This window comes from Anomaloglossus baeobatrachus, chromosome 2 (assembly GCF_048569485.1).
Source record: "Anomaloglossus baeobatrachus isolate aAnoBae1 chromosome 2, aAnoBae1.hap1, whole genome shotgun sequence".
Classification (NCBI taxonomy): Eukaryota; Metazoa; Chordata; class Amphibia; order Anura; family Aromobatidae; genus Anomaloglossus; species Anomaloglossus baeobatrachus.
The window spans coordinates 541,088,215-541,109,755 of NC_134354.1; the positions used below are offsets into that span (position 1 = coordinate 541,088,215).

The 21,541-nt window shown below is 48.6% G+C and overlaps 1 protein-coding gene across 1 annotated transcript in view; it reads left to right on the top strand.

Annotated features, from left to right (window-relative positions):
* The window catches only part of PCID2 (PCI domain containing 2), a 99,292-nt gene that overhangs the window by 42,881 nt on the left and 34,870 nt on the right, over positions 1–21,541 (top strand). The window contains exons 6-10 of the mRNA XM_075336646.1: positions 1,427–1,468; positions 4,599–4,653; positions 14,607–14,710; positions 15,455–15,530; positions 16,197–16,338. Of these exons, the coding sequence (XP_075192761.1) occupies positions 1,427–1,468; positions 4,599–4,653; positions 14,607–14,710; positions 15,455–15,530; positions 16,197–16,338 (419 nt within the window). The remainder of the gene's footprint in view (positions 1–1,426; positions 1,469–4,598; positions 4,654–14,606; positions 14,711–15,454; positions 15,531–16,196; positions 16,339–21,541) is intronic.

The window sequence follows — 21,541 nt, forward strand, 5'->3', positions numbered from 1 at the left end:
GCCATTTGCATTGCCCAAGTTTCTTTCCTTCCTGCAATCGGGGTTAGAAAAGGGCTTGTCGCTCAGCTCCCTTAAAGGGCAAGTTTCGGCACTATCCGTGTTTTTTCAGAAGCGTCTAGCACGTCTTCCTAAGGTGCGCACGTTCCTGCAGGGGGTCTGTCATATTGTGCCCCCGTACAAGCGACCGTTAGATCCATGGGATCTGAACAGGGTACTAGTGGCTCTCCAGAAGCCGCCCTTCGAGCCTCTGAAGGAAGTTTCCTTTTCTCGGCTGTCGCAGAAAGTGGCGTTTCTTGTTGCGATCACATCGCTTCGGCGAGTGTCTGAGCTGGCAGCTCTGTCATCTAAGGCTCCCTTCCTGGTGTTCCACCAGGACAAGGTTGTGCTGCGCCCCATTCCGGAGTTCCTTCCTAAGGTCGTATCCTCTTTTCATCTTAATCAGGATATATCCTTGCCTTCTTTTTGCCCTCATCCGGTTCACCGGTATGAAAAGGCCTTACGTTTGCTAGATCTGGTGAGAGCACTCAGAATCTACATTTCCCGCACGGCGCCCATACGCCGTGCCGATGCACTTTTCGTCCTTGTCGCTGGTCCGCGCAAGGGGTTGCAGGCTTCTAAAGCCACCCTGGCTCGATGGATCAAAGAACCAATTCTAGAGGCCTACCGTTCTGCGGGGCTTCCGGTTCCTTCAGGGCTAAAAGCCCACTCCACCAGAGCCGTGGGTGCGTCCTGGGCATTACGTCACCAGGCTTCGGCTCAACAGGTGTGCCAGGCAGCTACCTGGTCCAGTCTGCACACTTTCACCAAGCATTATCAGGTGCATACCTATGCTTCGGCGGATGCCAGCTTAGGTAGAAGAGTCCTGCAGGCGGCAGTGACACCCCCGTAGGGGAGGGCTGTTTTGCAGCTCTAACATGAGGTATTTATTTACCCACCCAGGGACAGCTTTTGGACGTCCCAATCGTCTGGGTCTCCCAATAGAGCGCTGAAGAAGAAGGGAATTTTGTTACTTACCGTAAATTCCTTTTCTTCTAGCTCTTATTGGGAGACCCAGCACCCGCCCTGTTGTCCTTCGGGATGTTTTTTTGTTGTTTGCGGGTACACATGTTGTTCATGTTGAACGGTTTTTCAGTTCTCCGATGTTATTCGGAGTTAATTTGTTTAAACCAGTTATTGGCTTCCTCCTTCTTGCTTTGGCACTAAAACTGGAGAACCCGTGATACCACGGGGGGGGTATAGCCAGAGGGGGAGGGGCCTTGCACTTTTAATGTAGTGCTTTGTGTGGCCTCCAGAGGGCAGTAGCTATACCCCAATCGTCTGGGTCTCCCAATAAGAGCTAGAAGAAAAGGAATTTACGGTAAGTAACAAAATTCCCTTCTCTGTAGATCCATCCACTGTTCTAAATATTTTCCTAAACATAGTGTACATCATTTCTGAAAATTTTCCAGGCCCATAAAGAAGAAAATTGGTGAGTTTGACGCTACTAGATTGTGATGTATTCCACATGGTGGCACAGCAGCTGGAAAGAGCGGCTCCTGGTGTGGACAACTTGGCACTATCATGCAATACATGATTAGCCATTCAGTGCCATTACAGGGTAAGGCCCGTTTCACACGTCAGTGAAAAACACTGACGTTCTTCACTGACGTGTAAAACATGCACATGTCCCTCCGTGTTCCGTGATTCACGGCACACGTGGGTTGCCCATGTGCAATCCATGATCCGTGATTGCATATGGACATTACTCACTTGCCTTCGCTCCTGCTGTCCACGGTGCTGAAGTCTCCTGCTCTGCAGTGTTCGCCCACCGCTCTCAGCACCTACTTCCTGGTCGGCAGTTCCTGCTCTCATGAATATTCATGAGCCAGGCAGGAGCTGCCGAGAGCGGAGCAGGCAGAGCGAATCGCAGGCAAGGAAAATTGAAAATATTTAATATGTCCGTGATTTTATGGTATGTGTTTCACTGATCACACACGGATCACACCATAGTGTGATCCGTGGGTCATCAGTGATGCCATAAAAAAACTGACTTGTCTCCGTGCAGAATCACGGCCACGGGTGTACGCTGCACAGAGACAAGTTCAGTGAAAAATCACTGATGTGTGCGCAGACCCATTGATTATAATGGGTCTGCGTATGTCAGTGATTCTGGTACGTTTAAAAAAAGCATAAACGTACCAGAATCACTGACGTGTGAAAGGGGCCTAAGGCTGCTTTCACACTACGTTTTTTTAGGATGCGTCATGAACGTTTTTTTTGCTGCAAAAGCAGATCCTGTTTTTGCAGAGAAAAACGCATGCAAACGCATGTGTTAGGGTACTTTCACACTTGCGTTGTTTTCCTTCCGTCACAATCCGCCCTTTTGGAAAACAGCGGAATCCGTTAACGGATAGATTTGTATGGATGACGGATTGTGCCAAAAGGACCTGCGTTGCTTCCGCTTGGCGACGCTCTGTTGCTTCTGCCCAGCGGGAGGAACGCAGCATGTAACGTTTTTGGAGCAGCGGAATCCTTAGGATTTCACTGCGCATGCTCTCTCTGGCTCCCTGCACCCGTAACCAAGGTAAATATCGGGTAACCAAGCAAAGTGCTTTACCCGATATTTACCCTGGCCACGTGTGCAGGGAGCCCGACACTTCCCCGCTCGGCTCCGCCCCCTCCCGCACGCCACTCCGCATGTATGTATACACACGCAGGCACGCACGCACTCACCTGTCCTCAGCGCCATGGCCCTGCTTGGCTCCACCCGGCGCCGGCAGCGATCAGCTGATCACCCGGCAGCGATCAGCTGATCACCCGGCAGCGATCAGCTGATCACCCGGCAGCGATCAGCTGATCACCCGGCAGCGATCAGCTGATCACCCGGCAGCGATCAGCTGATCACCCGGCAGCGATCAGCTGATCACCCGGCACCGGCAGCGATCAGCTGATCACCCGGCAGCGATCAGCTGATCACCCGGCGCCTGGCTCCTGGGAGCGATCAGCTGATCACCCGGCGCCTGGCTCCTGGGAGCGTTCAGCTGATCACCCGGCGCCTGGCTCCTGGGAGCGTTCAGCTGATCACCCGGCGACTGGCTCCTGGGAGCGATCAGCTGATCACCCGGCGACTGGCTCCTGGGAGCGATCAGCTGATCACCCGGCGACTGGCTCCTGGGAGCGATCAGCTGATCACCCGGCGACTGGAAGCGATCAGCTGATCACCCGGCGACTGGGAGCGATCAGCTGATCACCCGGCGACCGGCTCCTGGGAGCGATCAGCTGATCGTTCACAATAGTCTGCCGCTGGTGAAACTGTGTATAAAAAAAAAAAAAGGCTGAATATTGCAGCATCCGTTGCATTCGTTGTGCCACTATATGCAACACATCCGTTGCATCTGTCACACAACGCAATGCAACGGATACCGTTCAACACAAGTGTGAAACTAGCCTTATTTTGCAGGATCCTGTCACTTGAAGTTTATGGGCGGGCATTGGAGTCATGTGATCGGGAGTGAGGGGAACTGAACGTGAGGCTGGGAGCCGGCATCTGACAGCTGCGGAGGCTCGTAACCAAGGTAAACATCGGGTAACTTGCTTGGATACCCGATATTTACCTTGGTTACGAGCGTCTGCAGCTGCTAGGAGCCGGCCTCCCTGCACACGTAACCAAGGTAAACATCGGGTATCCAAGCAAGTTACCCGTTGTTTACCTTGTTTACGATCCTCCGCAGCTCTCAGGCAGGGGAGAGCGAAAGAGAGGGGAGGGAGGGGGAGAGAGGGAGGGGGAGAGAGGGAGGGGGAGAGAGGGAGGGGGAGAGAGGGAGGGGGAGAGAGGGAGGGGGAGAGAGGGAGGGGGAGAGAGGGAGGGGGAGAGAGGGAGGGGGAGAGAGAGACTGATCACACCAGGCTGGTTTCTGGGCATGCTCAGTAGAGCAAGCAGGATCCTGTCTATCAGCATGCCAGCGTTCACATGCGTTTGCATGCAGTATAGTCAGGATCCAGCAATTTGCAGTATTTGGACGCAGCTCAAAAATGCTACAAGTAGCGTTTTTGAAAAAAGTTAAAAAACTGCAAGTCGCTGGATCCTCACTATAACGCACGCAAACGCAGGTGAACGCATGTTGATGCGCGTCCATTGCAAATGCATTGAAATGAAAATGCATTTGCACTGGATCCGTTTTTGCGTTAAAAAAACGTTCAGGACGTATGTTAAAAAAACGTAGTGTGAAAGCAGCCTAACTGTGTGGCTGCCAAAAGTGCCTTTCAAGAACGTGTTCTACTTCTTATTCACATATGCACTGCTTGACCATAGAGACTCCGCAGAGGTTGGTGGGGTTGTGTCCCCCCTTTCCGTGCTTTTACTGGAAGGATTAAATTGCCTATTTTATTGAATGAACCCCCACACCTCTGTCCTCCAAAGATCAGAAATTGATGGACTATCTTGGCACTCTTCTATCTGTGTGATGGAAATGAATAGATCACCAGTCCTAAAAAAAATCAAAACTTTAAGCACATTCATTATGTGCACAGATTGTTTCTGATATATAGGAACATGTAATTTTATACATATAGTATGTGTGAAGTGGGTATATTTAACCTATTCCTTTCTCTTGCTACAGGGCATTACCCATTATGTATGCTATTACACTTGACTTAAGAAATTTTGCCAACAGCGTAAGTAAAAAAAAAAAAAAAAAGTATATTTTTGCAAATGATTTTAACACTAGTATTTGCATTAAAGAAGTGTTGTGCCACCATCCTTTTCATATTTATTTGTAAAGATCAATGTATTTGGAACATTTTTTCCATTTATGCCTATTAAAAATATTGAATGTTTCAAAAAATACACTTGTTTTATAATTAGTATGGTGCGCTATAGAATTACTGATATTGCATGTAAGTGTTTCTAGGTAGCTGAACATGCGCATGAAATCTTTATTCTCCTGCCAGCATCCTTGCGTTCAGCTGTAACAGTATAATCCTAAGACATGTCACTCAAAGCAAAGATCACCAAGCTATGACTTGCCTACTTTGGACACATACAAAGAAAGCAATCACTGGAGAAGGACATCATGGTTGTAAGAATAGAAGGAACAAGGCGAAGAGGAACCAGCAATCTGATGGCTTGACACTATCAAGATAACAGCAGAGAAGACCCTGGTGGACCTATGTAGGCTGCACAAGATCGATCTTCCTACAGAGTGTTGAAGACCCTGGTGGACCTATGTAGGCTGCACAAGATCGATCTTCCTACAGAGTGTTGAAGACCCTGGTGGACCTATGTAGGCTGCACAAGATCGATCTTCCTACAGAGTGTTAATCCATCAAGTCGCCGTGGCTCAAGATTGAGCTCCATTCCAGCCCATTCTATTCTAATGCAATAAAATTGGACTAGTACGAGCGCTGGCTGGGATGGATTTTACTTTTACAGCTAAGCACAGCGACAGTGACAAGAGAATAAGGATTTTTTGTGAATGCTCGGCCATCAAAGAATGAGACAGACAGTATCCCCATAGTAGTGATAAAAACATAACTATCCTTATCATATACAAATGTATTAGTTAGAGAATATAGTCTATATATACATGAGCAGCTAGTGACATCATGTCTTTTGTTGATATCATAAACCCAGGGCTGTGGAGTCGGTAAGCCAAACCTCTGCCTCCTCAATTTCCCTGACTGATCTGTAGAGGAGGAGCTTCACTATTGAGCATGTACATTAAGTGCAGCACAGCTTCATCTCAACTAAACACCTAGGTCCTTAGATCAGGAATAGAACAGACATTTATAGGACATTTCATAACTTTCCCAAATTCTCTGCTGACTTTGGTGGAAAGTTTGTGAATGAGATAGATATGTCCATCCTCCATCATTTACTATGTATCCACATTTTTTAAAATTTGACACTTCCCCTCCCCCCCCCCATGATGTGAATGTCTCAGTATATATGGCATACATCGTGGATGTCATCTATGTCTAATATGAGAATACCCCTTAACATTATGTATATTGTGCTTTCCAGAGGACTTGTCACCAGGTCAAAAGTAACCAGTTTCTCTTCTTAGGCCACGGCCACACTGGGACTACTGCGATCTTCGCATGACACTTGGCTTTCGCTGGCAGCACATCAGAACCGAGTGTCATTGCGACTGAGGTCCGATCATGCGATCGGACCACAGCTGCGGGGGGGCGGGCCGGCACTGAGGAGGGGAGGGCTGGCGCTGAGGAGGGGAGGGCCGGCACTGCGGAGGAGAGGGAGGTATTTATCTCCTCCGTTGCCAGCTATTGCCATTCTCACTCTGCACTCGCGTCACATTGGTGTAATGCGAGTGCAGTGCAATTTTTCTCTCGCCCCATAGACTTGAATGGGTGCGAGAGAAAGAGTCTCGCATTACACCCATAGCATGCTGCGACTGTTTTTTCGGTTCGATTAGGGCTGAGAAAATAATAGCTCATGGGTGCTGACACACAGGCTAATATTGGTCCGAGTGAAATGCGATGTTTTATCGCATTCCACTTGCTCCGATTTTCATGCCGTGTGTCTTAGGCCTTTTTTCATTCTCGCTTCTCCCCACAGTGTTATACTTTTTTAAATCCACCACTCCGTTCCAGAAATTTGAGCATTTTTATTTAGTGCTACGAGGGCGAACCTCACAGGATGATAATAATAATGTAGAACAACCTATAGAGACTATAGAAAAAGAAACCTTGGCGATTGCAAAACGCGTTTAGTGACTTTCGCTGCAAGTAGAGATTCACTTTTATTGGACTGTCAGTGACATTTAATTTTACCTGCAAACATTGTTAAACCTGTGGACTCTGAATGTGTAAAAGCGTGGAGCTTCCTTTGCATATGCATTTGGCATTTGTTAGATATCTACTAGCTCTGCAAGGAGAAAATATCAGAGATGGAGGATATAAATCTCCAAGAGAAGTACAGGTCATTTTCATCTAACATACCATCATTTATGTCTTTTTTTTATTATTCCATAAGCTTTATACAAGTATCTAGTACACACATTAAGACGCAATAGTTACGATCCTGCAGTTACTCTAACAGACTGGTTGCGGTATTCCCAATATAAATTGGAAATTCTTTTGGAACCATATATTGTTTTAAGCTCCATAGGAGTTCAGTTTGTGTTGAGGTGGATAATGGGGCCATTTATACTACCCAGACCCTATACCTCTTACTGGACCACAGTTTACTTGAGAGGCTAAGCCGCCACTCTCGGTAATGGCAGGTTTATTGGTCCATGTTCAGACAGTTGTTTCAGTTCATTTGTATATATTAGCAGATAAGATAAAGGCACCATATTGTTTTTTATTCTTTTACTATTATATTTTATTGTTAATAAATTTGGTGCATGTGATTCTTCACTGGTGTGGAAGATTTTTTCATAACTTTTATTATTATTTTGCATTATTATGTTTTTGATGTTGTTATTTCACGTGGTGTGGTAACATTATTATCATTTTTATTTTTATGAATTAGGCAGACTTTGAAGTGCCTGTATTGGTATTTATTTATCACCCTTAAGACAACCTTGAGCCACGCCTCTTTGGCTAAAACCATAATAATTAGCATTAAATAAAAAAGAAAAGAAACAATGACATGCTCAGGAGAGCAGCGGGAATAATATAAGCTGAAAAATTGTCCTTTCTTTGTCGCTCCATTGGGAGACCCAGACAATTGGGGTGTATAGCTTCTGCCTCCGGAGGCCACACAAAGTATTACACTTTAAAAAGTGTAACCCCTCCCCTCTGCCTATACACCCTCCCGTGCATCACGAGCCCACCAGTTTTATGCTTTGTGTTGAAGGAGGCACACATTCACGCAAGCTCCACATTTTAGTCAGCAGCAGCTGCTGATTGTATCGGATGGAAGAAAAGAGGGCCCCCACGGGGCCCCCGGCATGCTCCTTTCTCACCCCACTAAGTCGGCGGTGCTGTCAAGGTTGAGGTACCCATTGCGGGTACAAAGGCTGGAGCCACATGCCGTTTTCCTTCCCCATCCCTTAGAGGCTCTGGGAGAAGTGGGATCCTAACCGGTCACCTTTCACTGGGACCGGGCTCCCTCCGCAGCCCCTGGGGGAATCTGACGGACAGGAGACTGGGTATCATCAGGGACAGGCCCTGCATCTAAAAGGTACTCTGTGTCCCCTTGGGGACGGTGCATGGAGCGCCTGTGTTACAACGCTGCAGCGGCTGCTGTTTTTCTGTGACAACCGGGACTACCGCGCCGACCGCGCCTGATCGCCGGCCGCGTTATTAAATTTAGTCCCCGGCTTCTGCGGCCTAGTACCATAACTCCCGCCTCCGGGCCTGCCAGTCAGGGGTAAGGGCGGGACGGTCGACTGGACGTCGGCAGTGAGGGCTGGAGCATACTTAGGTGTCCTCCTCCCCCCTCACTGAGCACCGTGGGGCACCAGATTCCCGCACTTTATTAGTCACGCCCACGGCTCCCTCCTCCCCTGAGAACTCTGGCAGCCATTGTTACAATCACTTCTGCCGGTGGAGGATTTCAGAACGAGCTCTGTAGCTCTGGGAGGCCCAGGCTGGGAATCTGGTGGACACACAACCGCTTTGGGCGGTCGGTAAGCCACACCGGTTACCAGGTGCTGACCCCCCTAGGGTGCCGAAGTGTATATATATATATATTGTATACATTTTCTCTGTTCGGCCGCATTATTTTGCTTTTGGCTATATACCCTCACTGATCACTCTCAGAGGAGACAACAGCATGTCGTCCGCAAAGAGCAAGGGTGCCAAGGCACAGGCTTATTTTCAACCTGTACCTCTTGTGCGGCTATGTTACCTGCAGGTTCCACCTACCCTCACTGTGTGCAATGCTCGGCCCCTGTGGCACTCACTCAGCCGGAGCCTCGGGCACTGGTGGGACCCTCGGCTCAGGTAGAACCGCCGGCTTCCACTGTCCAGGTGGCAGGGACAGAGTTTGCAGTTTTGGCTGAGAAACTCTCTGAGTCGCTTTCACAATCCATGGCTCAGTCTATGGACAAATGGTCTGCTAAGATACTAGAAGCCTTGCAGTCCAGATCGGTAACACAGGCCCAGGGCACTGAGTTCATCGCCCCCAGGCCCCTCTCGGTCGGTGCAGCGAAGTGCTCCTGAGGTGACACCTAGGTCCCACGGTGAGGACTCCGACACGGACCGCAGTCCCAGACCAGCTAAGCGGGCTCGCTGGGAACCTTCCCCGACTTCATCACGCTGTTCGGGGTCTCAGCATGAGGACTCTCTGGAGGATGAAGCGGAGGTCGCAGCTCAGGGCTCTGATCCTGACGTTGCTCTCAATCTTGATACACCTGAAGGGGACGCCATAGTAAATGACCTTATAGCGTCCATCAACCAGGTGCTAGATCTTTCTCCCCCAACTCCACCTATAGAGGAGTCGGCTTCGCCGCAGGAGAAGCACCAGTTTAGGTTTCCCAAACGTACACGGAGTGCGTTTTTCGATCACTCTAACTTCAGAGATGCTGTCCAGAAGCACAGAGCATTTCCGGACTAGCGCTTTACTAAGCGCCTTAATGACACACGTTACCCCTTCCCCCCTGACGTAGTTAAGGGTTGGGCTCAGTGTCCCAAGGTGGATCCTCCAGTCTCTAGACTGGCGGCTAGATCCGTAGTATCAGTGGCAGATGGTTCATCGCTCAAGGATGCCACTGACAGGCAAATAGAGCTCCTGATGAAATCCATCTATGAAGCCATAGGCGCGTCTTTTGCTCCGGCCTTTGCAGCTGTGTGGGCACTCCAAGCTATCTCAGCTTGTCTGTCCGAGATTAATGCGGTCACACGTACCTCTGCTCCGCAAGTTGCGTCTTTGACTTCTCAGGCGTCGGCCTTTTCGTCCTACGCCATGAACGCCGTCCTGGACTCTGCGAGCCGTACAGCGGTAGCGTCCGCCAATTCGGTGGCAGTCCGCAGGGCCATGTGGCTACGCGAATGGAAGGCAGACTCTGCTTCCAAGAAGTTCTTAACCGGTTTGCCATTTTCTGGCGACCGTTTGTTTGGCGAGCAATTGGACGAAATTATTAAACAATCCAATGGAAAGGACTCGTCCTTACCCCAGTCCAAACCAAACAGACCTCAGCAACGAAAAATACAACCGAGGTTTCGGTCCTTTCGGCCCTCAGCCAGGTCCCATTCCTCCACGTCCAACAGGTCACAGAAGGGCCAGAGGAACTCTTCTGCATGGCGGTCTAAGTCACGTCCTCCAAAGACCGCCGGAGGAACCGCCTCCAAGGCGGCCTCCTCATGACTTTCGGCCTCCCCAAACCGCATCCTCGGTCGGTGGCAGGCTCTCCCGCTTTTGCGACGCCTGGTGGCCACATGTCCAAGACCGATGGGTGAGAGACATTCTGTCTCACGGTTACAGGATAAAGCTCAGTTCTCGTCCTCCGACTCGTTTCTTCAGAACATCTCCGCCCCCCGAGCGAGCCGATGCACTTTTTCAGGCGGTGAACACTCTGAAGGCAGAAGGAGTTGTGATCCCCGTTCCCCTTCAAGAACGTGGTCGCGGTTTTTACTCCAACTTGTTCGTGGTGCCAAAAAAGGACGGATCATTCCGTCCCGTTCTGGACCTCAAACTGCTCAACAGACACGTGAGAACCAGACGGTTCCGGATGGAATCTCTCCGCTCTGTCATCGCCTCGATGTCCCAAGGAGACTTCCTAGCATCAATCGACATCAGGGATGCTTATCTCCATGTGCCGATTGCACCAGAGCATCAACGCTTCCTGCGTTTCGCCATCGGGGACGAACACCTTCAGTTCGTGGCACTGCCTTTCGGCCTGGCGACAGCCCCACGGGTCTTCACCAAGGTCATGGCAGCAGTGGTGGCGGTCCTACACTCTCAGGGCCACTCGGTGATCCCTTACTTAGACGATCTTCTAGTCAAGGCACCCTCCCGGGTGGCATGTCAACACAGCCTGACCATTGCTCTGGAGACTCTCCAGAGGTTCGGGTGGATCATCAATTTCCCAAAGTCAAAATTGACACCGACCCAATCACTGACTTACCTCGGGATGGAGTTTCATACTCTCTCAGCGATAGTGAAGCTTCCGCTGGACAAACAGCGTTCGCTGCAGACAGGGGTGCACTCTCTCCTTCGGGCCCAGTCACACCCCTTGAGGCGCCTCATGCACTTCCTAGGGAAGATGGTGGCAGCAATGGAGGCAGTTCCCTTTGCGCAGTTTCATCTGCGTCCACTTCAATGGGACATTCTCCGCAAATGGGACAGGAGGTCGACGTCCCTAGACAGGAACGTCTCTCTTTCACTGGCAGCCAAAACCTCTCTTCAGTGGTGGCTTCTTCCCACTTCTTTGTCGAAGGGAAAATCCTTTCTGCCCCCATCCTGGGCTGTGGTCACGACGGACGCGAGTCTGTCAGGGTGGGGGCGGTCTTCCTCCACCACAGGGCTCAGGGAACCTGGACTCCGACAGAGTCCTCCCTTCAGATCAATGTTCTGGAGATAAGGGCAGTGTATCTAGCCCTAAAGGCGTTCCAGCGGTGGCTGGAGGGCAGGCAGATCCGAATACAGTCGGACAACGCCACGGCGGTCGCATACATCAACCACCAGGGCGGCACACGCAGTCGTCAAGCCTTCCAAGAGGTTCGGCGGATTCTGCTGTGGGCGGAAGCCACAGCCTCCACCATCTCCGCAGTTCACATCCCGGGCGTAGAAAACTGGGAAGCAGACTTTCTCAGTCGCCAGGGCATGGACGCAGGGGAATGGTCTCTTCACCCGGACGTGTTTCAAGAGATCTGTTGCCGCTGGGGAACGCCGGACGTCGACCTCATGGCGTCTCGGCACAACAACAAAGTCCCGGCATTCATGGCACGGTCTCAAGATCACAGAGCTCTGGCGGCGGACGCATTAGTTCAGGATTGGTCGCAGTTTCGACTGCCTTATGTATTTCCTCCTCTGGCACTGCTGCCCAGAGTGTTACGCAAGATCAGGTCCGACTGCCGCCGCGCCATCCTCGTCGCTCCAGACTGGCCGAGGAGGTCGTGGTACCCGGATCTGTGGCACCTCACGGTGGGTCAACCGTGGGCACTCCCAGACCGACCAGACTTGCTGTCTCAAGGGCCATTTTTCCATCTGAATTCTGCGGCCCTCAACCTGACTGTGTGGCCATTGAGTCCTGGCTCCTAGCGTCCTCACAGTTATCTCAAGATGTCATTGCCACCATGAGACAGGCCAGGAAACCAACGTCCGCCAAGATCTATCACAGGGCTTGGAGGATCTTCTTATCCTGGTGCGCTGATCAGGGTTTTACCCCCTGGCCGTTTGCCTTACCCACTTTTCTTTCTTTCCTTCAATCCGGAATGGACAAGGGTTTGTCTCTCTGCTCTCTCAAGGGACAAGTATCGGCGCTTTCCGTGTTTTTTTCAAAAGCGTCTAGCCAGGCTTCCGCAGGTCCGCACGTTCCTGCAGGGAGTTTGCCACATAGTCCCACCTTACAAGCGTCCGCTGGAACCCTGGGATCTTAACAGGGTGCTAACGGCTCTTCAGAAACCACCTTTCGAGCCGATGCGGGATGTCTCTCTATCACGCCTTTCGCAGAAGGTGGCCTTCCTAGTGGCAGTCACATCACTTCGGAGAGTGTCTGAGCTAGCAGCGCTTTCATGCAAAGCCCCCTTCATGGTGTTTCACCAAGATAAGGTGGTTCTGCGTCCGGTCCCGGAATTTCTCCCTAAGGTGGTATCCCCTTTTCATCTCAATCAGGATATCTCCTTACCTTCTTTTTGCCCTCATCCAGTTCACCAATGTGAAAAGGATTTGCACTTGTTAGATCTGGTGAGAGCACTTCGGCTCTACATTTCTCGCACGGCGCCCCTGCGCCGTTCTGATGCGCTCTTTGTCCTTGTCGCTGGCCAGCGTAAGGGGTCGCAGGCTTCCAAGTCAACCTTGGCTCGGTGGATCAAGGAACCGATTCTTGAAGCCTACCGTTCTTCTGGGCTTCCGATTCCTTCAGGGCTGAAAGCCCATTCTACCAGAGCCGTAGGTGCATCCTGGGCATTGCGGCACCAGGCTACGGCTCAGCAGGTGTGTCAGGCGGCTACCTGGTCGAGTCTGCACACTTTCACGAAACACTATCAGGTGCATGCCTATGCTTCGGCAGATGCCAGCCTAGGTAGACGAGTCCTTCAGGCGGCGGTTGCCCACCTGTAAGAGGGGGCCGTTTTCGGCTCTTTTTATCGAGGTATTCTTTTACCCACCCAGGGACTGCTTTTGGACGTCCCAATTGTCTGGGTCTCCCAATGGAGCGACAAAGAAGAAGGGAATTTTGTTTACTTACCGTAAATTCCTTTTCTTCTAGCTCCTATTGGGAGACCCAGGACCCGCCCCTGTTCCCTTCGGGCTGTTGTTCTTTTGTGTACACATGTTGTTCATGTTGAATTGTTCTTTGGTTCATGGTTTCAGTTCTCCGAACATCCTTCGGATTGAATTTACCTTAGACCAATTTATAAGTTTCCTCCTTCCTGCTTTGGCACCAAAACTGATGGGCCCGTGATGCACGGGAGGGTGTATAGGCAGAGGGGAGGGGTTACACTTTTTAAAGTGTAATACTTTGTGTGGCCTCCGGAGGCAGAAGCTATACACGCCAATTGTCTGGGTCTCCCAATAGGAGCTAGAAGAAAAGGAATTTACGGTAAGTAAACAAAATTCCCTTCTTCTTGACCTGTTGACAACCTGTCTTTAAAATCATATTGTTTCTACTCTACTTTGTGCAACCGTTTCTCCCAGTTTTTAAGATTTCTTTTTGCTTTCATTAAATGGAGACTTCTGTATTTACTTTCTGAGGAGGAAAATCAATTTTGATTATGTCCTAATTTACAACTTACTACAAGGATGAGCTTTGATGAAAAAGAAGCCAGAACAAATTCTTAAGGGCACTTTACATGCAGCGACATCGTTATCGATATCGCTAGCGAGCGTACCCGCCACCGTCAGTTGTGCGTCACGGGCAAATCGCTGCCCGTTGCGCACAACATCACTAACAGCCGTCACACGTACTTACCTGCCAAGCGACGTCGTTGTTGCCGGCGAACCGCCTCCTTTCTAAGGGGGCGGTTCATACGACGTCACAGCGGTGTCACGAAGCGGCCGCCCAATTGAAGCCGAGGGGTGGAGATGAGCGGCCGTAACATCCCGCCCACCTCCTTCCTTCCTCATTGCCGGCGGCCGCAGAGACGGTGATGTTCCTCGTTCCTGCGGTGTCACACATAGCGATGTGTGCTGCCGCAGGAACGACGAACAACATTGTACCTGCAGCAGCAACGATATTTGTGATTAGAACGACGTGTCAACGATCAACAATATGGTGAGTATTTTTGATCGTTAACGGTCGTTCCTGCGTTTCACCCGCAACAACGTCGCTAACGAGGCCGGATGTGCGTCACGAATTCCGTGACCCCTCTTGTTAGCGATGTCGTTGCGTGTAAAGTGGCCTTTATCCACTGGAAGTAAACAATAACGAGTCCTAGAAAATGACCTTGAGGAATGATTTCTCATATAACTTCACACTATAAATTATGAAAAAAATGCTTTATAGGCTTAAGCTAAAATCCGCCTTTAATCTTTGAACTTCCTATTTTATCTTTAGGCCGACCAACAGCTAGTGAAAAAAGGGAAAGGAAAAATTGGAGATATGCTGGAAAAAGCTGCAGAACTATTGATGAGCTGCTTCCGAGTGTGCGCTAGTGATACGTGAGTATGCCCTTCTTGGAAGTAACCTCATAAAATGTAGTCCAAGTTCCATTCTCCTAAGATTCAGCTAGGCTTTATAGCAAGCTCTGTGTTAGAACATGCAATGAAATCTTTCCAAAAAAGGACCTAATTGAGAAAACTACTCGCTAATGTAGCCACATTTCCAATCGCACTATTATGCATACTGGCCGCCTCCTAAGAAGACAACTTTTTAATGCAGTTTTCCAAAAGGTTTCAGGCTATTTTATACGTTACTTAACCCCTTGGCATATATGGATGTAACTGTTCATCTATGCTGGGATCCTCAGAATAGGAGCCTACTCCACACGTGGCAGATGACAGCTGTGGAATGCAACTGACATCTACCTGTAACATCAGCAAATGGAGCCCACTGTTTAACCATTTAGATGATGCTGCAATCACTGAGACTGGGCGGAGAAACGCAAAGCTTATGATTGATCTGCAGTAGAGAAAAATGATTGTATTAAAAGGAGATCAGTAAGTGACACAGCTAGAATCAGGGTCTCAGCCCCTACATCATGTTGCTCTCAGATTATATAACAAAAACCTGCCGACAGATTCCCTTTAATCCTAGAAAAACACTTAACTAGACAATAGACGTCAGGTGACCAGTTCCCTGTTTTTCCTCCCTTGACAACAGATGTACATATTTCAATGATCTTTTCTATTACTTTGCTTAGTTTTCATTGTGTTTATGCTGTTATGTTTTGCTTTACACAACAGCCGTGCAGCTTTTGAGGACTCAAAAAAGTGGGGAATGTTGTTTCTGGTCAACCAGCTTTTCAAAATTTATTTTAAGGTAAGTTTCTAAAAGTTTTTTTAAGAGGAACTTTCCCTGGATTTTTTTTTTGTTTAAACTGTCTGCCTCATTGATTTGGTGGCCACCACTGATTCTGAAACAGGTTTTCTTCTTCTTCTATCCCCCTTTGTTCCAAAGTTATTCCGGAAATAAAAGTACAAATTTTCCCTTCAATATACTGAGCGTATATCACAGAGAGCTTCTATGGGCGTGGCCATGCTTTGATTGGCCAGCAGCAGAGGGAGAAACGCAAACGCCCATAGAGAAGTTCTGTGATATGCGCTCAGTTGGAAATAGAGTTTGCACCTTTATTTCTGGGGGCATAACTTTGGAATGGAGGGGCACAGAATAAAAAGAAAAACAGTTTTAGACAAAAGGAGTAGCAGCATTTGGAGGAAGTACTCAGGTTAAATTAAAAAAATAAGTAAAAGTTCCTCTTTAAAGGCATTTTCCCCATTTTTAACCATTCATTATCAGGAGATTGGTGGGGACATTCTCTCTCTTTTTTTTTTTTTTTTTCTTCTCATAGACCATTTTTTTTATAGGGAGTTCGTAAAATGCCCAAAAATGTTGTTCTAACTGATAAACGTAGTTGGCTTCTGTCTCCTAATCAAGGATTCGATGGGGGCTGCATGACTTCATATCCATCTTCTTTTTTATTAATAGATCAGTAAACTCCATTTATGCAAACCCTTGATCAGAGCAATTGAAAGCTCCAACTTCAAGGAAGAATATACCCTTTCACAAAAGGTCACTTACAAATACTATGTTGGTCGGAAAGCCATGTTTGACAGCGAGTTTAAAAAAGGTACGTTATTTAGAAGTGAAAATACAAAAATACAACACTGATATTTCTTTGACGCATAGTGTGTAAGAGGATATTGTGGAGCTTTGGGTACAGTACAGACCAAAAGTTTGGACACACCTCCTTATTCAAAGAGTTTTCTTTATTTTCATGACTCTAAAAATTGTAGATTCACATTGAAGACATCAAAACTATGAATTAAAACATGTGGAATGAAATACTTACAAAAAAAAAAAAAGTGTGAAACAACTGAAAATATCTCATATATTCTAGGTTCTTCAAAGTAGCCACCTTTTGCTTTGATTACTGCTTTGCACACTCTTGGCATTCTCTTGATGAGCTTCAAGAGGTAGTCACCGGAATTGGTCTTCCAACAGTCTTGTATAAGTTCCCATAGATGCTTAGCACTTGTTGGCCCTTTTGCCTTCACTCTGCGATCCAGTTCACCCCAAACCATCTGAATTGGGTTCAGGTCTGGTGACTGTGGAGACCAGGTCATCTGGCGTAGCACCCCATCACTCTCCTTCTTAGTCAAATAGCCCTTACACAGCCTGGAGGTGTGTTTGGGGTCCTGTTGAAAATTAAATTATGGTCCAACTAAACGCAAACCGGATGGAATAGCACACCGCTGCAAGATGCTGTGGTAGGCATGCTGGTTCTATATGCCTTCAATTTTGAATAAATCCCCAACAGTGTCACCAGCAAAGCACCCCCACACCATCACACCACCTCCTCCATGCTTCACGGTGGGAACCAGGCATGTAGAGTCCACCCGGTCACCTTTTCTACAAATCCACGGTGGTTGGATCCAAAGATCTCAAATTTGGACTCCTCAGACCAAAGCACAGATTTCCACTGGTCTAATGTCCATTCCTTGTGTTCTTTAGCCCAAACAAGTCTCTTCTGCTTGTTGCCTGCCCTTAGCAGTAGTTTCCTAGCAGATATTTTACCATGAAGGCCTGCTGCACAAAGTCTCCTCTTAATAGTTGTTCTAGAGATGAGAAGGTGTGTCCAAACTTTTGGTCTGTACTGTACGGGTTTTTTTTAAAGGGGTTTTCTTGAACTTTTATATTGATGGCCTATCTTTAATATCTAATCGACTTGGGTGCCAGTGGTGGCCAGAAGTGCTCAGTTCCGGATCCGCACACCTCCATCTACTGTATAGTGGATGTGTCTGCATACAGCACATTCGCCCACTAATTGAATCAATGTCGGGTGTTGCACCCCCACTATCAAATATTGATGACCTATCCTATTCATCAATGAAAAAGTCCTGTACAAGCCCTTTAAGAAGAGGCCAGTTGTGAATCTAATAATTGAGGACTGTTATTGTTGTGTTCCATGAATGGGAACAACCTGTTGTATATAATTCTTGCATTGCATATTTTTCCTCCTATCAGGAAATTCCTTTATTGTTGCTATGTAGATTAGACTGTATGAAGTTTGTCCCTATGTACCTCCCTTAGTTGGCTTCTGTATAGAATGCTCCTCCCTTCTCCTTCAGTTAGTCTAGAGAAATCATTGCTGAAGAGACATGTCTGCAACCCTGTACAGATTATTCCTTTCCACCTGCCTATACTTTGTACTTAATACAAGATTCTAGAAGAAAACTACAGCGTTTCTCCTTGTCTTCCTACAAGTCATCGTTGGGCTGAGTTGAGCTATCTGTGGAAGCCGTAGAGTGAGTAAATCATACAGTTATCTAAGGAACTGATAATTACAGCGGTTTGATTCATTGCTACAAGGAAGAGACAGAATAGTGAAAAGGATTAGCTGTGACCGGGATTAGTATACATATATCAGTAAGGGTACCTTCACACTTAGCGATGCAGCAGCGATCCGACCAGCGATCTGACCTGGTCAGGATCGCTGCTGCATCGCTACATGGTCGCTGGTGAGCTGTCAAACAGGCAGATCTCACCAGCGACCAGTGACCAGCCCCCAGCCAGCAGCGACGTGCAAGCGACGCTGCGCTTGCACGGAGCCGCCGTCTGGAAGCTGCGGAGACTGGTAACTAAGGTAAACATCGGGTATGGTTACCCGATGTTTACATTAGTTACCAGTGTGAGCAGGGAGCAGGGAGCCGCGCACACTGAGCGCTGGCTCCTTGCTCTCCTAGCTACAGTACACATCGGGTTAATTAACCCGATGTGTAATGCAGCTACATGTGCAGAGAGCAGGGAGCCGCGCACACTGCTTAGCGCTGGCTCCTTGCTCTCCTAGCTGCTGTACACATCGGGTTAATTAACCCGATGTGTACAGCAGCTACATGTGCAGAGAGCCGGAGCCGGCAGCACAGGCAGCGTGAGAGCTGCAGAGGCTGGTAACTAAGGTAAATATCGGGTAACCACCTTGGTTACCCGATGTTTATCTTGGATACAGCTTACCTCAGCTGTCAGACGCCGGCTCCTGCTCCCTGCTCGCTTCATTTGTCGCTCTCTTGCTGTCACACACAGCGATCTGTGTGTCACAGCAGGAGAGCGGCTTTGAAGAAAACGAACCAGGGCTGTGTGTAACGAGCAGCGATCTCGCAGCAGGGGCCAGATCGCTGCTCAGTGTCACACACAGCGAGATCGCTAATGAGGTCACTGCTGCGTCACAAAAAGCGTGACTCAGCAGCGATCTCGGCAGCGAGCTCGCTGTGTGTGAAGCACCCCTAAAGAACCTGTTTCCAGGAGTGCTATACTGCATACAATCCAGAGAAAGGATTACCCCAAGGGGCTGATAACAAGCCACAGCATAAAACTTTATAGCAGCTTCAGACAAAGTGCAATGTAAAGTATTAACCTGTTATCAGAACTGTGTGCAGCTATAACCAAGAATCTCCCATAAGCTAATTGTAAATTGCAGCCAGAGACTCAGTAAATACATCCTGCAAAACAGGCTGCTGGCTGCAGAGATTGCAACATTGTATTGTTTCCCTGACAACCAGTGCAGAGCAGCATTCACTCTTCCTGATGGAGTCAAAGAGAACAATTTCCCTACCTGCTTTAAAGCAACAAGAGGAAGACATGGTCTCACACTCAAATTACAGTGAAAGATCTAAGCGGTTGACCAAACCAACATGGAAGGTTAAAGAGAACCTAGAAACAGCCAGAAGTGAACTATTTACCCAGACAGCATTATTGTGGCAAAAAGTGCAAAAACAAGTGACTGTTTTATCTGCGCCCGGTGCTCATGAGCTACCATCAGAGGGAGCCCTGGAACAACTGTACTCAGCATACCAGTCCTACAAAGAGATTTGTAAAAAATATTCCTCTACCCTGCTGAGAGCAAATACGTCTGAGTCTAAAAAAGAACTACAGGACTTCCAACAGCTTAATGCTGAACGAGACCGCACCGTGCGCGACATTGTAAGCGAGACTAAAGCAAAAATTGCGCAAATGTCAGGAGCGGCATCTTACAAATCCAGGTCCATTAAGAGCTCAAGGCACTCACTCAAATCAGGCTCATCAAGGTACTCAACCCTCAGCGAGCAGCTCATAAAAGCGCGCGCTGAAGCAGAAACAACAAAAGTACACGCCATCTTCGCCCAGAGAGAAGCAGAGATGAAAACAGAATCTGCACGCAAGGAAGCAGAGATTAAAGCAGAATCTGCACGCAAGGAAGCAGAGATTAAAGCAGAATCTGCACGCAAGGAAGCAGAAGCTGCACGCAAGGAAGCAGAAATTGAAGCCCTTCAGAAGGAATGTGAACATGTGGCAGCCATGGCAAGGCTAAAAGTCTTTGAGCAAGCTCTGGGTGGGAGCCAAGAAGGCAGCGCCAGTTTGTGTGATCTCGACACAGAAGACTCACTTAAGCGTACAAGAGATTACGCGCTGAGCCAAGCCGACGAACCGCCAACTACCATCAACATTCCCGTCAGTGCTAACACTCCAGAGCCTCAAGACACTGATCCACCTACAGCTTCCAGCCTTCCAGGTCAGTCCAATGCACCTCAGACTTTTAAGCCTGAACCAGCTTCATATTCCAATGCACAGCCACACTCTGCGCATCAGCAACCTCCGTATGCCCATGTCTACATGCAACCTAACATGCCGGCAAGGCGCTACACTCCCAACAACTGTGTAGTTCCAGGACCGCATACAACAGAGACTGTACACACCAAACCGGTGGTCACTGGTCTAAACGCCTACGCCACTCCGTACTTTCCCATGTTCCCGAACCACGAAGCTACGAACCACGCAACCAGCATCACGCAGTCAGCAAATGTGCCCCAACTATCGGAAAGATCAGACATGTCCGACTTTGCGAGGTACATGATCCGCCGAGAACTCACCAACACCGGTCTCACAAAGTATGACGACCAGCCTGAAAACTACAGAGGGTGGAAGTGTGCCTTCAAAACCGCAACGCGTGACCTCGGCATTACAGCTGCTGAAGAGCTGGACTTGCTAATCAGGTGGCTAGGGCCACGGTCTACTGAGAGAATCAAGAGACTCAGATCCGTCTACATCAGCGACCCAACAACTGGTCTCGCAACCGCATGGGACAGGCTAGAGAAAGGCTTCGGCAGTCCTGAAGCAATTGAAGATGCATTGCTGAAACAACTATACGATCTTCCCAAAATATCTAGCAAGGATGCTTCAAAGTACCAGGAACTCAGCGACTTGCTGTCCGAGCTCCAGCTGGCCATAACAGACACACACCTACCTGGCCTCAGCTACCTGGACACCGCTCGTGGGGTGAAACCCATAGTCGCCAAGTTACCTTACAACGTGCAGGAAAGGTGGACTACGGTAGGAACAAATTATAAAAAAGAGCACCAAGTCTCCTTCCCTCCATTCTCCTACTTCTGTGAGTTCATCAATGGCATCGCGGAACGTAAGGCAGACCCCAGCTTCACCTGTGGAGAACCCACCGACTCCACTTCACCAGCTCCCAGGTATGAGAGCACTCATCAAAATGACAGGAAATGTAGGGGCCCAGTATCAGTCAAAAAGACCGACGTTCTACCACCTACACCAACGTCTGCAACAGACAAGGGCAATGAAGGCGGAAAGGCGGAAAATCCAAACCGCCAGTGTCCAATTCACAATCTGCCACACCCCCTGAAGAAGTGCATTGGCTTCAGGAAGAAACCCCTTCAAGAACGAAAGGAACTCTTGAAAGGGTTTGGGGTATGTTATAGGTGTTGTGCCTCTACAGAACACCTTGCCAAGGACTGTAAGGTTACAATTAAGTGCATGGAGTGCGACAGCACGGA